Source organism: Synchiropus splendidus, chromosome 9 (genome assembly GCF_027744825.2).
Source record: "Synchiropus splendidus isolate RoL2022-P1 chromosome 9, RoL_Sspl_1.0, whole genome shotgun sequence".
Classification (NCBI taxonomy): domain Eukaryota; kingdom Metazoa; phylum Chordata; class Actinopteri; order Syngnathiformes; family Callionymidae; genus Synchiropus; species Synchiropus splendidus.
In genome coordinates this window covers 23,206,539-23,224,447 of record NC_071342.1, presented here as the reverse complement: position 1 = coordinate 23,224,447, position 17,909 = coordinate 23,206,539, and the positions used below count along the sequence as shown (strand labels likewise).

Here is a 17,909-nt window from a genome sequence, read left to right as displayed (position 1 = left end):
TTGTGACATGAACTCTAACCTGAGATCCGTTTAGCCAGCTCATTACCGTGAAGCAACCGGCTTCACTGGCCACCTTTTTTTCGGGGTCGGGGGCGACACGGTCGTCTCCCCCGCGCCGATTCACTTGGTTCCGTCCGCGGGGTATCCAGCAGAACCAAGATGGCGACCTGAGCAGCGACGTCCACAACTTCAACGTCTACTCAGGTCGGGTTTGCGTGCGTGTTTTGGTGCACCGGTTGCTTCTGGACTTCAACTGCCGGCTGCCGGTAAGTCCGGACACGAACGCCGCTGCCGCGGAGGGTCGCTGCCGGATGTAGTCACTGGTTCCGGGGAGCAGTACTGGGGTCCTGCTAGCTGGACTAGCAGCTGCTCGGGCTCCTCTATCGGAGTTCACGAACCGTCCGATCTTTGTCCGATCGATAATGTCGCCTTCTGGAGTGAAGCGTCCGTAGGGGCTCGCGTGGCTCGTCTGGACCACGGAACCAGTGGTCTCACGGGCGAGCTAGCTGTTAGCATGCTAGCCTACTGCTGCGACGATGTTGAAGGAGACCTGACTGAGATGTTCTGTACATCCGTGGCTGTTAGTCGTGTGAGTGGACGTCAGGGACGTGTTGCTCTGCCGGGAGATGCTGCGGTGCTCCCGTACTGGACCTCTTCTCTGGAAGTCCCTGTGTTCATGGCTTCACTGATCTTGACCACAACTACTGTATATTCGTCATTGACAAACCAAATCAAGACTTTGGTCGTTTCGTTTCAGACACCATGAGGTAGACTCGGGGGTCTTGCTTCTTCCTCTGACGGGAAATGTTGCGAAAACAAAGTCGTCAGGCTAGATCCCGCGGTGAGTGCACCCATCTCTGTCCCCCATCATGTTGGAGAGGTGAATGAGGTGTTCCTGCTCGCTTGCAGAGAGAGGACGGGGTCATGACATGTCACTGTGAGTCTACTGACTGTCGGCTGTCCGTCAGAGAATTTGGGAGAGATGCTCTGGCAGCTGCCATTCTCTGATTTAGATGTGTTTGAAAGATGTTCTCAGCTGATTCTGGACAAAACTCTGGACTGAAGCCTTGTCTGATCAATGCCTACTGAGCTGGTGCTCTGGAGTCTCTGCAGCTTCAAGGTTTCTGCTGGGACGTCTACGCCCTCTGTAGATGAGAAGATGATGACTTGTTTGGAATGATGAAGATTCAGCTTCATCCCAGTCTCTTTTCTCTGTCCGATGATGTCAGGAGTTCCTCTGGTCTCAGGTGACTGTATTGTCATCCAGTTTCTTCAGCAGCATTTTCTTTAGACCCTCCACCTGGTCATTGGCAAGATGAACTGGTGCTGCAGACGACTTGTTCATAGTGAGCGCCTTCTTCACTGGTCGCTCTTGACTGGAAGTTGATGAAAGTCCTGGATCTGATATCCAGCAGACCCTGACCTACCATTGGACTGTGTGTCTGCAGGTTTCAGATCGTGGTGAGCAGGTCGAGGTAGGACTGTGAAGCCGTGTTGTCCAGCATGCTCCCAACTCACTGCTCTCACGCTCTGGTCAACTCTATTGTTGTCAGGAATTCTGCTCCAGGGCTTGGCTCTGTGAACTGTCTTGAGGTTCAACCCTCCAGATTCTGCTCTTTACCGTAGCTGCAGGGCATATACTTCACTCTTCTGTGGAAGGTACTGAGTACCTGGTCTGGTTCTGCGTGGATCTGAGTCAGATGTAGCCCTTTGTGCAGAGTTGTGCACCCCTTCTGAAATGACAGGGTGTGCAGGTTTATTGCTGAGCGGAATGGTTGTTGAGTGCAGGACTCGTCAGGACTGGTCAGGCTGCTCTCTGTCTTCAGGAAGTTGACGTTGACGTTCCTTCTCTTGATGGTTTCAGGTTCCATCTGGAATACTGAAGTTGCATGGCAGTAAGAGGGGGTCCTTCCTGGAGCACAGACCCCCTCATGCAGACACCCTTGAAGAGCCAGCCTGAAAGGTTGTGAACATTAGGAGACCTTCTGGTGAGGACCTCACCTGATCTCAAGACTGCGCGTGTAGTGGTGGATTTGACTTCCCAAACCCTCCGATGAGGGTCCATAAGGATCCACCGCTGTGTCCCTGAGAGGTGCCACGGTCACATGTGCTGCAGGTGGACGGACGATGCTGGCCATGGTGACCTAGTGTAAATGGCTGTTCTCCAGCACACCTCAGTGCCAGTCTCTACTGTTAGGTCCTCCTCTCACCCTCGCTCCCCCCTCGTGCTCCTCCCTGCTCTCTGCTGTCACTTGCCTCCCCCTCCCACCGTCCTCTTTGTCCACCATGGTCGGAGCAGGCTGGAGCGTGTGGAAGTTTTCAAGAGGTATCCGCCAGCTGGAGCTCCACCGCCTCATCCTGGCTCTGATCATCTTCTGCGTGCTCTCCATGGCCTTCCTTGCTTACTATGTCTCCAACAATCCCAAAATCAAAGAGGCCCCCCCCTTACCCTTCAGTGACTGCGATGGAGGGGCGATGCCTCCGGGCGAGAGCGTGGGGACGGTGGGAGAAGGACCTGGCGTCCAGAGGGCGCCGCTCTTCCTCCCCCCGCGCCACGGCCGACCGCGGCTGGTCAAGGCGGTGGACCGTTCCCGGACAGAGCCAGTGGTCCTGGTATTCGTGGAGAGCATCTACTCCCAGCTGGGTCAGGAAATCGTAGCGATACTGGAGTCCAGTCGTTTCCACTACAGGACGGAGATCGCCCCTGGCAAAGGAGACATTCCCACCCTGACAGAGCGGAACCGAGGACGCTACACACTCATCATTTACGAAAACCTTCTAAAATATGTCAATCTGGACGCTTGGAACCGAGACCTGGTGGATAAATACTGTGCTGAGTACGGGGTCGGGGTCATCGGCTTCTACAAGGCCAACGAGAACTCTCTGCTGAGTGCTCAGCTCAAAGGCTTTCCTCTGTTCCTCCACTCGCACCTGGGACTCAGAGATTACCGCATCAACCCCCACGCCCCCCTCCTCTTCATCACCAAGCCCAACCAGGTGGAGCAGGGTCCTCTGCCCGGGGATGACTGGACCATTTTCCAGTCCAACCACTCCACCTATGAACCAGTCCTTCTGGCCAGCACCAAGTCCTCGGATGCGCTGGGCAATTTTGGACCCGGTACTTCGCGAGCCTTCCATGCCACTGTGGTCCAGGACCTTGGACTCCACGATGGCATTCAGAGGGTTCTGTTTGGAAACAATCTCAACTACTGGCTCCACAAACTGATCTTTGTCGACGCCATTGCTTACCTGACGGGAAAGAGGCTGTGTCTGTCTCTGGACCGACACATCTTGGTGGATGTGGACGACATATTTGTGGGCAAGGAGGGGACGCGCATGAAAGTGTCAGACGTGGAGGTAAGTGACATCAGTTCTCTCTCTCTCTCTCTCTCTCTCTCTCTCTCTCTCTCTCTCTCTCTCTCTCTCTCTCTCTCTCTCTCTCTCTCTCTCTCTCTCTCTCTCTCTCTCTCTCTCTCTCTCTCTCTCTCTCTCTCTCTCTCTCTCTCTCTCTCTCTCTCTCTCTCTCTCTCTCTCTCTCTCTCTCTCTCTCTCTCTCTCTCTCTCTCTCTCTCTCTCAGAATCAGAATCAGAATCACTGCCTTCACTGAGTGATGTCATGTTACAGGCTCTACTCAACACACAGAACAAGCTGCGAGTCCTCGTCCCCAACTTCACCTTCAACCTGGGCTTCTCTGGAAAGTTCTACCACACAGGTAAATGGCATGCGACACACTCGCCATCACATCTCAAAGTCGAGGCAAAGTCGAACTCAATGTGGCATGACGATGAGAAGCTGCCTCTCCAGCATAGTTCATATGGTCTTCCGCAGGCACGGATGAGGAGGACCGAGGCGACGACACGCTGCTGGAGCACAGGAACGACTTCTGGTGGTTCCCTCACATGTGGAGCCACATGCAGCCGCACCTCTTCCACAACGTCAGTGTACTGGCCGAGCAGATGAGGCTCAACAAGGCCTTTGCTCAGGTGAGGATTGAGACTTGATTCATTCTCAATCGAGCCGCTGCTCCTGCTCAGTGATCTCCCCTTGTTTCATCTGAGATGGGTGGACTAAGTTGTTCATGTGCCCCAGCTCAGTCTGAACCTATGTTTGAACTAGTTACAACACCAGTATGTCTGCAGATCTTGGACTGTGGTCGTCAATGCTGCAGAACAAAGTTCAGCCATTTGGCAGTTCAGGTATTGATCCCCTCCCTCCCTCCCTTCCTTTTCTGCAGGAACATGGCATCCCGACAGACATGGGCTATGCTGTTGCCCCGCATCACTCTGGGGTCTATCCGGTTCACAGCCAGCTCTACGAGGCCTGGAAATCTGTGTGGGGCATCAAGGTGACCAGCACGGAGGAGTACCCTCACCTCCGACCTGCTCGCTACCGCCGAGGCTTCATTCACAACGGCATCCAGGTCTGTGACGCCTCTGGTTGGACAATGATTTATGCGGGTCATTGAAAAGCATGGAAATTATCTGAAAATTCAGTCCTGAACTGGCAATAAAAAGCATGAACTTCGATGTTCAACAGTATTATAAAGTACAAGTTTACGATTTTTTTGGAGTATATAGACATCTCTATAGACTTCACCGCAATCTGTAGCATAATAAAAGGATGGATCGCTACCAAGTTGTGAAATATTGAAAGAGGAACATGCTTTGGAAAAGGATGATTTTTATCCATATCTTCCTTTATAAGAAAATTGAAAAAGATTAGAGTTGAAACTAAAGCATTAATTGAATTATTTGAGATGAGATGCTACAAAATAACAGCGTTGATGCATCTCAAAACAAAGTATGTGTAAAAGAGAAATAACAGGAAGGAAGGATGCATTTCAGAAGAGGAATGGACAACAATATGTATTGGACATTATAAATGTACTATCTTGCAAAGTTGTCTTGAATTTAGCAGATCAGCTCAGATGTCATGTATTGGTAACAACTCATCAGCATGTTGGAGAAAATGTGGAAACAATAAGGCCCATCAATGTCAGATTTTCAGGGAGTGTCCAGCTATGAAAATTTTGATTTTGGTTAAATTTTTCTGCCATTTAATTTTCATATTATTTTTGCCCTGTCCGATCTCCATAAATAAAAAATGAAAATAAAAATGATATATATTTAGATGTCTATTTTCCCAAATATGAGACAAAATAAAGTACATGTGGATAGAATCCAAGTAAATCGTGAAAAACAGTATTTTGTTCCATCAAGTTTGCATAATTTTTAATGCTTCTCACCATCAAAGTTAGTTTTTTCATGCCATTTCAGGCATGAATATTCCAAAAATCTATTCAATGACTTTTGTCTCTATTTTGTTCTTATTTTGTAGAGCATGAACTTAGTTTAAATGGCAGGAAAAAGCAAGTGACACCTGCAGAAACCCTGTAAAGATCCAGATTTGTTGGCTGACGCCATTGTGTCTTGTGTTCAGGTGTTGCCCAGACAGACGTGTGGACTCTTCACACACACCATCTTCTATAATGAGTACCCAGGAGGCTCCAAGGAACTAGACAAGAGCATCAGAGGAGGAGAGCTCTTCCTCACTGTCCTCCTCAACCCTGTAAGACACTCCAGATGTCCGTAGTAGTTTAGTGAGGTGCAGTTATGGTGGAGATCATTGTGCAGGGTGCTCAGGTTAATAACGGCGAGCCGGTGCACACACACTGCTAACATGGCCGACTGGTGCGTCCTCCCTTCTCAGATCAGTATCTTCATGACTCACCTCTCCAACTACGGCAATAACCGTCTGGGCCTTTACACCTTCGAGTCCCTGGTCAAGTTTGTCCAGTGCTGGACCAACCTGAAGCTGCAGACGCTGCCGCCGGTGCGCTTGGCAGAGAAGTACTTCCAGATCTTCCCAGAGGAGAGAGACCCCCTCTGGCAGGTGAGGCGGTCCACTCTCTAGTCCTGTGTTCGTGTGTTGTCACATGCTCAGCCCGGAACAGATGTGGCACCAAGTCAGTACGCAATGTATCTCAACACATTACGCAAGTTGCTGTGGTACCTAAACCTGGAATTGTCGCTACTGACGAGGGATGGGCGATAACTTGTCGTACACCATATTCCGCCAAACACAATCTCCACAATGACAATTCTGCATATCACAATGAATTCCATAAACAAGCAGCTCACTCGCTGCATTGGACCTGCACACGTGAACATGATGAGACCGTGATGGCGCTGCGCTCTCCAGCTCCGCGGCATTTGACAGCCGACAAATGCAGCAAGTGTGTTTGCCTAAAGTGTCTCTAGAAGGGGGTGGACTATATGGAAGAAATATACCATGATTTATGTACTTTAAACAACTGTTTTTATTTGATCACAACCTCTTTTGCATGCTTTTATCCTAGCTTTCTTTGCCTCAGCTTCATAACGTTTCTTTCTCGCTTCACTTTTTGAAGCGCATTATTTTTGGTTATGCATTTAGTTTTTAGCCCATCTTTAGAGGGTAAACTTTGACAGTCCATGAGTATCAATAAAGTTTTGAAGTGAGATGTCACGTTAGCTTTTAGCTCTGCAGTGCGGACAATCTTTGGCATGCTGGCGGCTCCGACAAGGATCCCTCCCTCTCTCCCTCCATGGTTCTGAGAGGAAAGTGTGTGGTCAAGTTAGAGGCGCATCAGCTTTAAAAACAGCTGGAAGTTAAGCATGTGAGCGGCTTCCTGGCTGTGAGTGTGTGGGAAGAGGAGCATCAGCATAGATCTATAGTGTCATCTCCCACCTCTATCTCCGGACAAATGAGGTGAAACTGAATCATTTCCCGCGCCAACGGCACTCACGGTGCACCAGTTGAAAAACACTTCATTGATGTCACCATGTGGGTGATGAACGGAGACTCACAGATGCTCTTACTCCCCAGAACCCCTGTCATGACAAGAGACATAAAGACATCTGGTCCAAAGAGAAAACCTGCGACCGTCTTCCCAAGTTCCTGGTCATCGGACCTCAGAAAACAGGTGCTCACTCTCTTCCCTCTGATGTGGAAACGTCTTTGTTCTGACCGTGTTCTGGCTGCACTCAGGCACCACGGCTCTACACTCCTTCCTCAGCCTGCACCCGGCCATCACCAGCTCCTTCCCCAGTCCCACCACCTTCGAAGAGATCCAGTTCTTCAGCGGCGGCAACTATGACAACGGCATTGATTGGTAAGTCTGTCGTCCCAGACTATGTGCTGCTTTTTAGCTGTCCAGGTTCTCACCTGGGGCGACGTTGGGATGCACGGTTGCCTGTAGTGGAGATCTACAGGGGTTGGACAACATAATGGAAACACCTTAAAGCTAACCCCTGTAGACTGGATTGAACTCAGTTTGGGCCGTGTGTCTGTCCTGAGGTGAGTTTTCAGGTGCGTCTTCGAACTTGCACAAGCTCCAGCTCCATGATTTAGACTTCATTTGGTTGTACGTGTTATTCCAATCCTAGCTGAGGTACCTTCCAGCCTGACCCCACACCAGGTGTCGCTCCATTCTCATGCACGCCTTCTTGTCTTGTCCCGGCAGGTACATGGACTTCTTCCCGTTCCCCTCCAACGTCAGCACCGACTTCATGTTTGAAAAAAGTGCCAACTACTTCGACACGGAGGCTGCCGCCAAGCGAGCTGCGGCTCTGCTTCCCAGGGCCAAGATCCTGGCGGTGCTCATCAACCCCTCTGACCGGGCCTACTCCTGGTACCAGGTGAGCCCCCACATCACCCTCCCGTACCTGTGTGCAGAGCGGCTGGTCTGAGTGGTGCGTTTGTGCGTGTGAGCAGCACCAGCGAGCCCACCAGGACCCGGCCGCCCTCAACAACAGCTTCCACGCCGTGGTGACCGCAGAGCCATCGGCCGCCAGAGACCTGCTGACCCTCCAGAGACGCTGCCTGAACCCAGGGACCTACGCCACTCACCTGGAGCGCTGGCTGCTGCACTACCAGCCGAACCAGGTGAGAAGACGGTGGAACTCCAGCCACATCCTTCCTCATTTTCTGTGTCACATCCTTCCTCATTTTGTGTGTGTGTGTCTCCACAGCTGCACATCGTGGACGGCGCTCTCCTGCGCTCCAATCCTGCCCTGGTGATGGACGGCATCCAGAGGTTTCTCGGGGTCACGCCCATCTTCAACTACACTCAGGCTCTGATGTGAGTCGCTCTCCTCAGTGCATCCAGTATCTCAGGAGATCTGTGTCCACATCTGGAGTCACAAGGCTCTGGAGGTGGTCAGGTTCTACTCACCTTCTGTGCCACGTGACAGAAGAGTCCGCAGCTCTCCAACCCATGAGCTTGTTCTGGAGCTGTTTGTCTACCTGCCGTTTTAGCTGAGTACTTCCTCCCAGTGCTGATATAGAGTGAACTTACCTCCGCACCTCCCTCAGTCCTTCTGTCTTCACCACCTCGTGACCTTCGTGATGACAGATGACCTGTTCTCCCTCAGGTTCGACGACAGCAAAGGGTTCTGGTGCCAGCGGCTGGAAGGAGGCCGCTCCAAGTGTCTGGGCAAGAGCAAAGGCCGGAAGTATCCTGAGATGAGTCCCGAGGTAAAGTGTCTGGACAGGTGGCGCCCTCGCACTGGCTCAGTGCACTTACCTCTCTCCCTCCTCCACAGTCTCGTGCCTTCTTGGCCGAGTTCTACCGTGATCACAACCTGGAGCTCCTGCATCTGCTGAACCGACTGGGTCAACCGTTGCCGTCCTGGCTGCGACAAGAGCTCCAGAGCACCAGCTGGAGTTGAGCCCTCACAGAAGCGCAAGACTGAAGTCTGGACCGCCTAGGCCGGAGAGGCAGCGACACACACTCACTCACTCACACACACTGAGCTGTGGCTGGAGCTCAGTGCTGGGCGGTTCTGGGGTGAGCTGGGCACATGATGGTGACTGAGGCACATGATCTTCCACAGCTCAGTGTGACACGGTCATCCTTTTTTGAACGGTTGTAAACAGTCAGGGGGCGGAGACTCACTCACGCGCTCAAGTGCCAAACACTATCAGACTCTTATGAACTTCAGGGGGCGCCCTCCCCCCGCCTCCGTGGAGGTTCTGAAGCAGACGGTGTAAATATGAGGTGTTTGTCTCAGCTGCTCGCCTCTTCTCTGGTCTGGCTTGGCGTCAACCCACAGAGAGGTCTTCCAGCTCCCAGGTCCTGATCGTTCTTCAAACCGAACCATGTGACCCATCAGATAAGCAGACTCAACCGAGATCTTCCTCTAGTGGCCACTGAACAAAAGACTAAACCTATTATCGGATTAGTCCTGAAGTTTCTGTGGTCTGGAATGCACAGTGGTGTCATGACCTCCAGTCAGAAGAGACGGCGTCCTGCTCTATGCAACCTTCTCTGACACATTCCCTCCTGGACTGCTGGAACCCAAAATCGCCTGAAGGTGTCGAGTTCTGCGGGTCACTGTAACCGGGTCGGACCTGGTGGAAGCTGCTGAGGCTGACGGAGGATGTGGTGGACCAGAGACACGAGGAAGCAGATGTTGTGCTGTCGGCTGAGAGCTGAGCCAGAAGCTGCTGTCGTCTCTGTTTTGTAAACACGTCAGAAGGCCAACACTGTATCTTCTCTAATAAATGTAGAGTTGGACACTATCGGATGTTGCTGGTGCTTCACACACAAACATATCTACGTCTCACACACTCCTGTTTTCATCCCCAACAGAGACAGATGAGCTGCAGCTTTTCCATCAAATTGCATGTGGAAACTCATTCCAGGGATCACATGATCAAAGCAAGATCGCCCAAGACTCATTTTACCATCAGAGGGGGAGCAAATTCTGTTTCCTTGATTGTGGGGCGGAGACGGATAATCTCAGATTAAACAATCGGACACGTGACCGGAGAGTTCATCTTAATCTTGAGTCTGTGTCATGTGACTTCTCCATCCTGCAGGGGGCAGCATTTAGAATCCTCGCACTGGTGCTGATGCTGCAAGGGAGTGAACACGCGCGCGCACACATGTTCAGATGTGCAGATTAATGTAGTGATGAAACAAACTTGACTTTCAGCAGCATCTGGCTGCTAATCTTCACTGCGGACACAAACACATACGCGACCTGCCACTTTTGGCTCTAAGGTGACCCGTCCTCACTCTGTGGTCATGTCTCGGGCGCCCACCTACGGATGTCCTCTCTAGCCCTCACAGAAACTGTTGATGGACTGGTGAGAACCGGAAGAGGCCTGGCTCAGGCTGCTCGCCGCACCATTTAGAGGCTTCCTGGGTGCGTGAGAGCCACACGCTCCCGGGGGATTTGTTAGAGCGCTGTTGTCTCATTGACGACGGAGACTGAACGACACACGGTTCAAGTGAGTCCTGCAGTTTCCATAGCAACGTGGCTCGTAGTGAGGGGGAGGAGGGGTGGCGGCGGCTGCAGCAGTGTGCTGAAGATGGAGGAGCTCTCATTCATCTGTGCATCAGTCTACTCCTCTCTTCCCAGGTGGAGGCTGGGTGACGTCTGACCATCTTCTCCCCCACTCCTCCTCCCCCGCCTCCCACCACCGCAGCCAACCACAGCGCAGCTCGCTGCTGCTCCCAGCAGGATTTGAAGATTTCATCCTCACATTTGTAATCAGATGTGGGAGAGGATTATCTGGAGTTCTCCATCTTGTCACGAGCGACGAGGCGGCGAGCGATCGGGACGTGGAGCAGAGGAGGAAGAGGCGCGGGGTCACCTGTGGATGAGCCGGGGAGCCTCCTCCTTCTAGGCTGACTACAGAACTACTGTCGTCAGAGGACACAGCTGGAGTCATGAGGAGCAGATAGAGCTGCAGCTGGGAGCACAACAAGGTAATCCGCTGTCATTTTACAGACCTTTCACTTCCCGGTTGGTTTGAACATCTTCAGTGAAAACATTACTGAGACAGGTGGAGCCTTCCACAGATCTGTGTGTGTGTGTAAGGGTGTGTGAGGGGGCGTCATGGTCACATCTGAGGGTTTAGACAAGGAGGAAGATCACATCATGTCAGTGGTCTCCTGAGGAGTTGAGAACTTTGACCTTGAAGAAGTGAGGAAGCCGAACAGTTGGAGTTTCAGGGTCTTCAGTGTCTGCTTGTGCCTTGGAGTGACGGGTCTCTCTGGGTTTTTCAGGCTCATCAATGGCAGAGACGGAGAATCCTGCGTCGGAGTCTAGCCGGCTTGCTGTGGCTTCTCTTCCTGTGGAGGTCGTCTGCCTCAACTCTCCCAACCCGCGACTCGTGGTGGGACCAGACGGGAACGTTGCTCAGGAGGAAGGCGGAGCCAGTCACCCCGGGACTCTCCAGCAGTTGAGTCCGTCACATGGTCCACGTGAGGAGGGGAGCATCCGAACCCCTGACACAATCAGAACTGAGAATCACTCTGGCCCTCCACAGGGTGTTGGACCTCCTGACCCTGCAGGACACCCAAGACCTGATCCATTCCAGACCTGCATCCTTCATCAGAGCCATAGAGTTCTGTGCACGGGTCTGAGTGCTCACCCTGGACCCCACCAGGGTCTCACTGGGACAGATAAGAACCATGTCCCCTCCAAAATGAGCAGTCTCACGAACTGCGGCGCTCATCTTCATCCCCTGGAGGAGACCTTCGCCGCCTACTGCCACCCGCCTCCTGTCCTGGCACCTGCGCAGCTGCACGGGTCAGCAGCGCCTCCAGAGCCCCCCTGCAGCCTCCTCTGTGCCCCAGCAGCCCACCAGCTGGTACCGCCGCGCCTCGTGTCCTCGCTCAGTGAGACGGGACTGGACCATAAACATCTGATGCGCTGCTGCAGCCTCAGCAGCTCCTGGATCAGCCCTGTGGCCCCTGGCTCCGTTCCACATCCGGAGTGTTGCGACTCCTCCAGAGGAGCCAGCCGCAGCACGGGGACCATGACTGCTCAGGTGGAGCTGAGGAGCGTGGCAGTGCAGACGGTCCAGGGCGGAACCCCGCATGTCTACCCTCAGGTCTGTGTCACCGACGAGATCCACAGCCAGGACAAGCGCTCACGGCCCGGCGCTGAGCCCAAGACCGCTGTGAAAGAGGTGAAGTGGGATGCTGAGGGGATGACTTGGGAGGTTTATGGGGCCTCTGTGGACCCCGAGGAACTGGGCCTGGCCATCCAGAGACACCTGGAACTGCAGATCAAGGAGACCGCCAGCCGTGCAGCCAAACTGTCCCGTCAGAACACCAACACCTCCCGCCAGAGCAGAAGCGCCGGGACGCGACCGGCTCGGAGGAGGATGGACTCCATCTCCACCCTGACCTGCTGCACAGGTGGCACGGCGACCGCCGAGTGACCCGAGCACTGTGTGCAGCAGCAGCGAGCCTCAAACCGCCAGCCGCCGCTCAGGTCCTGTTGATGCTCTGAGCAATACTGCTGTGGCCTACGAGGAGGTTTTTCACTGTGCTGGGTCTTGTTTGTTTTGTTTCCTGTCACCATGCTAGCGCTGCTAACCGTTAGCTTCTTCACAACAGCATGTGATGTTCACGCGACTGAGCGTTGTTGCTTCTCCCTCCTTCTTTCAGGACCACAGAGTGATAAAATATGTAGAATGTTCTTGTGGTCATGAAGATGTTTGTGATAGGACACGCTGACCTTTGACCCTGTCGCAACATGACTGCGGCCCATCAGTCATGTGATCTACAAGAGTCTCCTGACGACCACGTTGATGTCACTGAGTCTTCTTTCTCTGGAGCTTTAGACTTATCTCTCAGTTGATGGTTAGCGGAGCTCTGAAAAGATGCAAGACTGTTGGTGGGATCAAGTGATGCAGGAGTCCTGGAGCAGCAGGGCTGAGGAGGTCCACAGCGCAATGAGAATATCCTCAAAGTGATGAGACGTTTGTTGTGGAGAAGCTGAGTGTTAGCACTAGCAAGCTGAACGACCAAAAACCTAAACTACTCATCATTCTGTGGACTGTAAAAACGAATAAATGTTCTCTGCCTCACACCAGGACTTGTTTCTGTCTGGGTGCCATGATGGTGGCCATGTTTATACCTGCTTATCGAACATCAACACGCTTGTGTCCACCGATGGAATCTTTCACACCCAAAACGTGTTTTTACATATATTTATTTCCTTTCCATCAGGTTTTTCATCTTCATGCAGCCAGTAGTGTAGTTTAACATTTACTTTAATATTGTAAATATTCTCACCCTTCTCTCCATTTTTAAGAATTTAACGGTACTGCAGTACTTTGTGATCAGAATCAGAATTACTTTATTTACCTGGGATGAATTGCTTTTTGTTACAAAAACTCCAACGCAGGATAAAAGAGGAATAAATATATAAATTGAATACAATATGTTAGTAAGAAAACATACTAGTTACTAAAAAAAACACTAATATTCACTGAAAACATCACAATAGAGTAGAATAAAATAAAATGGAATAGAAGAAACATCTGAACTTATTTACAGTGTAGACACATTAAAAACCAAAGTTAGTTCCAGAAAATAAAAAGACGGTTTAAAAAACGAAATCTTGAAAATCACAGAAATAAGACAAAACCTTTTTCGACAGTTGACACGTGATCGAGTTGCCATCGGCAACATGGCAGCGTCTACGTATCGTCGCTCCTATACAACGTCATCATTGTGGACGGACTACAAACCAAGATGGCGGCGATCAGTCAGAACGTGGAGGAAATTCGCAGCAGAGTTATTTTGGGGGAATTCGGTGTTCGAAATGTGAGTAGCGAACTTTGTTCTGACGGGGCTGAGCGTGTGTGAGCGCGTGGATCTACCGCGCCGCATCAGCCGACACCGAGCCGCGGCTGAAGTGTCGATGTTTCCAGGTCCACTCCACTGACTTCCCGGGGAACTACCCTGGATATGACGACACCTGGGACATGCAGAAGTTCCAAGAGGTATAAAACGTGCCTATGAGGCTCCTGGTATTTTCACAGTTGTGAAATGGAACATAATAAATGGACATATTCAAGTCCTTTAACTGTGTAGGTTGACAGCCTCGTGAGTGGAGTGGTTCATAACGTGCATCTTTGTGTGCGTGTGCAGAAGTTCAGGATTGACATGGTGAGCCTGGATGACTCCACGCTGGAGTTTGACATGGTGGGCATCGACGCAGCGCTCGCCAACGCCTTCAGGAGGATCTTGATCGCAGAGGTCAGAGTGGTTCCCCGGCTCCATCTGCGGGTCAGATATCTGACCCTTGCTGTGGCCCTTCTCCTGCAGGTTCCCACCATGGCCATAGAAAAGGTGTTTGTCTACAACAACACTTCCATCGTCCAGGACGAAGTCCTGGCCCACAGATTGGGATTAGTTCCCATCAAAGCAGACCCCCGCCTCTTCGAGTACAGGAACTCAGGTGACCTGCGACTCCACTCTGACCCAGGAATCTTCACATCTGTGTCTAATCTCTCACAATTGATCTGCTGCAGATGGGTCTGCAGAGGAGGAGGGCTCCGAGATCGACACCATCCAGCTTCACCTGAAGATCAAGTGCACCAGGAACCCCAGAGCCAGCAAGGAGTCCTCTGACCCTCGAGAGCTCTACCTCAACCACATGGGTAGGTCTGACTGGCGGTCATCCGTCACACTGGTGTGCTTCTTCTGAGCGTCAGTTCCACAGAACAGAAGACAGTCTAATATCATGGGCTCAGGAACACAAATCTAAAGCATGAATCTGTGGCTTGAATATTTATTGAACTGTGGTTTTAAAAGTTTAAACCAGGTTGGACTGTGGTTGTGTTTTGTTCAGAGCCCTGTTGTCATTTTTAAATGCAGTCAAATCAATAGTTCCTCTTGAAACTAGTTGACCATTCAACATAGCGGTCTGAAAACCTCTCCTCACCACTTGTCAGCTCCGTGTTCTTACTCTACTGCAGTGTTTTTCAACCTTTTTCAAGTCATGGCAACCCGGGGCTCACCACCAAAGGAACCTCGGTCAAAGCGCACTTGTGCTTAAAGTCCTATAGAAAATCCCTATTCATTTGTGAAAAACTGTAGCTACTGACACTCGCTTGTTATTTTGCCAGGGTATTTGCAGAAACAAATTGCAGAAAATGTATTTGTTTCAAACGGCTCCAGAAAGGGGCGGCAATATGGCAAAATATATCATGATTTATGTATTAGTTTAAATAACTTCTCTTTTGCATGATTTCATTGTAGTTTTGAGTTTCCAGACAAATCCTCAGCTTCTTTGCCTGAACTTGCTTCATAAAAACAATGATTCTTTCTCTCTTCACATTTTGGAGCACATTTATTTTGTTGTGCATTTAGTTTTTCGCCACCTTTTAAACCACAAAGTGAACTTTGACAGTCCATGAGTATCAATAAAGTTTGGAAGTGAGACATCCTGTTAGCCGTTAGCTCTGTTAGCTCTGCGGTGCAGACAGTCTTTGGCATGGTGATGGCTCCGACAAGGATCCCTCCCTCCCTCCATGGTTCTGTGGGGAAAGTGTGTGGTCCAATTAGAGGAGCATCAGCTTTAAAAACAGCAGGAAGTTGAACACACTGGATCTCCACTACAGTAGAGTGGAGAGACAGAATGGCAGCCAATCCATGTGATCTCCTCACCTTGGTTGCTCCTCAACACCTTCTCATTGTCATGATTGAATGTCATCACATTGCCCACCTCTATCTCTGGAGACATGAGGTGAAACTTCATCCAACCATGGCCTTGCTCCGCCTCCTCTCTACGTCTATGTCTTCAGGAAGCTCTGTGGTGCTCTGTCGAGTGCTGATCTTCCCTTGGTTCTGTGTCTCCAGTTTACTCAGGAGACATCAAGTGGGCTCCTATTGGGAATCAGGCCGACGTGTTCGCAGAGTCCAGTATAGGACCAGTGCACAAGGACATCCTCATCGCTCAGCTGCGCCCGGGACAGGAGCTGGACATCATCATGCACTGTGTCAAAGGGATCGGTGAGTGAGCGGAGGCTTGAGTCCTGCCTTCAGCACATCTCTAATGCCCATGTGTTCAGGCAAAGATCACGCCAAGTTCTCCCCCGTGGCCACGGCCAGCTACCGCCTGCTCCCAGAGATCACGCTGTTGGAGCCTGTGACGGGGGAGAAGGCGGCGCGGCTCCAGCGCTGCTTCTCACCCGGAGTCATCCAGTTACAGGAGGTGGATGGTGAGAGGTCATGTGACCCTTGTCCTGAGTTAAACAACATGACCTTATTGTCTTGGGTGTGGACTCCTCAGGTGAGACGGTCGCAGTGGTAGCCAACAGCCGCCTGGACACATGCAGCAGGGAAGTGTTGCGACACGACGACCTGAAGAACCTGGTGAAGCTGGGACGAGTGCGCAACCACTTCATCTGTAGGTTTAGCTTTAACCGTCCTGTTTAAGATGGTGTCACTAAAGTCGACTACAGGGGTTCTGAACCTTTCTGATCCCAGGGGCCACCTTTCCCAGAACAAATGGACCCGGTGCCCATTCAACAGAACTGATTCATTACTCTTGATTTCAACCATATTTAATCTACTTATATGTCAACAAACCAAAACCTTGTGAAATGACATGAAACCATGTGATCATCGCAAAGATATTTATTTGTCATTGAAAAGTCCAACCAGCAGCAGAAGCAGGTGCAAGTCATATTCATCAAATTTACTTAAGAAAAAAATAAAAAAATACACTTGATGCAAACTGTTGAGAAAATTGGAAAAACTGAAAAATAGCCACTATAATAGTGACACTTGTTAACATGTTGAATCATTGAATCTGTGCTCCATTGTTGAGGCCTTTCCATGTCTTGCGAGTTGAACATGGCTTATTTTGGACTGAAGCTTGATGGAATTCAGTCTTAATCTCCACTCTGAAATCAAAAACCTTCACAGCGCAGAGTTGGACAACGCGCGTCCGATTTTCTCACCGAGCTTTGCTGAGCATGTAAATAAGGCCGGCTCGTGAACCCCAATGGTGTCCACCACAGCAGCATCTTCTACTGAATGTTTAGTCCTGAAGAGCCTGAGCTGTGCGTCCCAACTGAAGGGACCCTGCAGGGAAAGTCGACGGCGTGGTTCTAATTTCCTGTCTGTCCCTCTGCAGTCATGGTGGAGTCCACGGGGATCCTCCCTCCTGACGTGCTGGTTACAGAAGCCATCAAAGTCCTCATGACCAAGTGCCAGAGGTTCCTCAATGAGCTGGACTCGGCTGAGATGGACTGAATCAACCGCACTTGTCTCATACTTTATTGTTAATTTTGTCCTTTGCCTTCTTTTACATGCCTCTCTGCTGTCGTCTGAAAATAAAAACATGCTCAGACGAGGATTGTTTTTTAGTTTACATTGTTCCCATGGCAACTGAGTTGACTGTGAGGACAGTGTGGTGATGATAGATGAACAAACAAAGGTGAAACTCTGAGCTACAAGCAGGCTACGAGTGGTGCATCCAAAAACAGGAATCAGACAGTTTATAACGTGATCAGACAGTAGCTTGTTGTTGGTGTTTTTGTGGTTGATCTCATACTCACTTTGCAGCAGGGGTCTTCTGCTCAGTCCTCATGTTGATGTGGTGCAGGTTCAAGCACAGATACACACCGCACCAGACGGACATTCAACTGAAGACAGTCCTCTAGCACCTGAGGGGTTCAGCTACATATGACTGACTGGTTGGATCCAAAACCTGCCACACCCCGGTCTGTTTAGTCCCAAGTCAAATACCTTTGCTTCACACTGTGTCTGTCAGACCAATGGCTAAAGATTCTGTAGATGGCGTGTATATTTGTGCAATTCACTTCTTGTATGAAGCATTCTTTTTCATTCTCACTCATTTTCAAATGAGTGAAGTTAGTTTATTCAACCAGGAAACCAGAAATTATATCTATAATCACGATGTTCAAATGATTACTTTGGTCACTCTCTTTTATATTTGAAACATAGAACTTTTTCTTTTGCCAAAATGAATGTATTTATCATTGATTATCATATCATGTCATACACACATAAGGGGAAAATAATAATAAAACACAAACAAAAATACAATTCAGAAAATACAAAAATAAAGGTTGTACAATAACT

The 17,909-nt window shown here is 50.5% G+C and overlaps 3 protein-coding genes across 5 annotated transcripts; all 3 read left to right on the top strand.

Moving 5' to 3' along the window:
* The first annotated feature begins 21 nt into the window (after window positions 1-21).
* ndst2a (N-deacetylase/N-sulfotransferase (heparan glucosaminyl) 2a) lies at window positions 22-9,568 on the top strand. 2 transcript variants are annotated; one of them, XM_053874631.1, is made up of 14 exons: window positions 22-266; window positions 1,865-3,357; window positions 3,626-3,713; window positions 3,830-3,984; window positions 4,236-4,421; window positions 5,441-5,569; window positions 5,711-5,893; window positions 6,869-6,965; window positions 7,031-7,154; window positions 7,506-7,680; window positions 7,757-7,927; window positions 8,014-8,123; window positions 8,416-8,518; window positions 8,587-9,568. In XM_053874631.1, the coding sequence occupies exons 2-14, from the start codon at window positions 2,287-2,289 to the stop codon at window positions 8,710-8,712; spliced, it is 2,718 nt and encodes a 905-aa protein (XP_053730606.1). In that variant the 5' UTR covers window positions 22-266; window positions 1,865-2,286; the 3' UTR covers window positions 8,713-9,568. The 2 variants fall into 2 exon arrangements, with proteins under 2 accessions (XP_053730606.1, XP_053730607.1); XM_053874632.1 differs by lacking the exon at window positions 22-266 and adding an exon at window positions 762-841.
* Window positions 9,569-9,969: 401 nt separating this feature from the next.
* si:dkey-191g9.7 (GRIN2-like protein) lies at window positions 9,970-12,864 on the top strand. 2 transcript variants are annotated; one of them, XM_053874633.1, is made up of 2 exons: window positions 9,970-10,760; window positions 11,061-12,864. In XM_053874633.1, exon 2 carries the CDS (start codon window positions 11,069-11,071, stop codon window positions 12,221-12,223), a length of 1,155 nt encoding a protein of 384 aa, XP_053730608.1. In that variant the 5' UTR covers window positions 9,970-10,760; window positions 11,061-11,068; the 3' UTR covers window positions 12,224-12,864. The 2 variants fall into 2 exon arrangements, with proteins under 2 accessions (XP_053730608.1, XP_053730610.1); XM_053874635.1 differs by lacking the exon at window positions 9,970-10,760 and having other exon boundaries at window positions 11,087-11,235; window positions 11,324-12,864.
* Window positions 12,865-13,534: 670 nt separating this feature from the next.
* On the top strand, window positions 13,535-17,845 carry polr1c (RNA polymerase I and III subunit C). Its single transcript, XM_053875403.1, has 9 exons — window positions 13,535-13,616; window positions 13,724-13,795; window positions 13,944-14,051; window positions 14,121-14,253; window positions 14,327-14,455; window positions 15,657-15,809; window positions 15,869-16,018; window positions 16,090-16,206; window positions 16,939-17,845. Exons 1-9 carry the CDS (start codon window positions 13,545-13,547, stop codon window positions 17,055-17,057), a joined length of 1,053 nt encoding a protein of 350 aa, XP_053731378.1. The 5' UTR covers window positions 13,535-13,544; the 3' UTR covers window positions 17,058-17,845.
* The last annotated feature ends 64 nt before the right edge of the window (window positions 17,846-17,909 follow it).

Excerpts from the sequence above, each read along its gene's own strand:
- ndst2a (XM_053874631.1), top strand. The coding sequence starts at position 2,287 with ATGGTCGGAGCAGGCTGGAGCGTGTGGAAGTTTTCAAGAGGTATCCGC. Across the intron at positions 4,422-5,440 it reads TCATTCACAACGGCATCCAG|GTGTTGCCCAGACAGACGTG; the intron begins GTCTGTGACGCC and ends TCTTGTGTTCAG. Across the intron at positions 7,681-7,756 it reads GGGCCTACTCCTGGTACCAG|CACCAGCGAGCCCACCAGGA; the intron begins GTGAGCCCCCAC and ends GCGTGTGAGCAG.
- si:dkey-191g9.7 (XM_053874633.1), top strand. The coding sequence starts at position 11,069 with ATGGCAGAGACGGAGAATCCTGCGTCGGAGTCTAGCCGGCTTGCTGTG.
- polr1c (XM_053875403.1), top strand. The coding sequence starts at position 13,545 with ATGGCGGCGATCAGTCAGAACGTGGAGGAAATTCGCAGCAGAGTTATT. Across the intron at positions 13,796-13,943 it reads ACATGCAGAAGTTCCAAGAG|AAGTTCAGGATTGACATGGT; the intron begins GTATAAAACGTG and ends GTGCGTGTGCAG. Across the intron at positions 15,810-15,868 it reads GCACTGTGTCAAAGGGATCG|GCAAAGATCACGCCAAGTTC; the intron begins GTGAGTGAGCGG and ends CCATGTGTTCAG.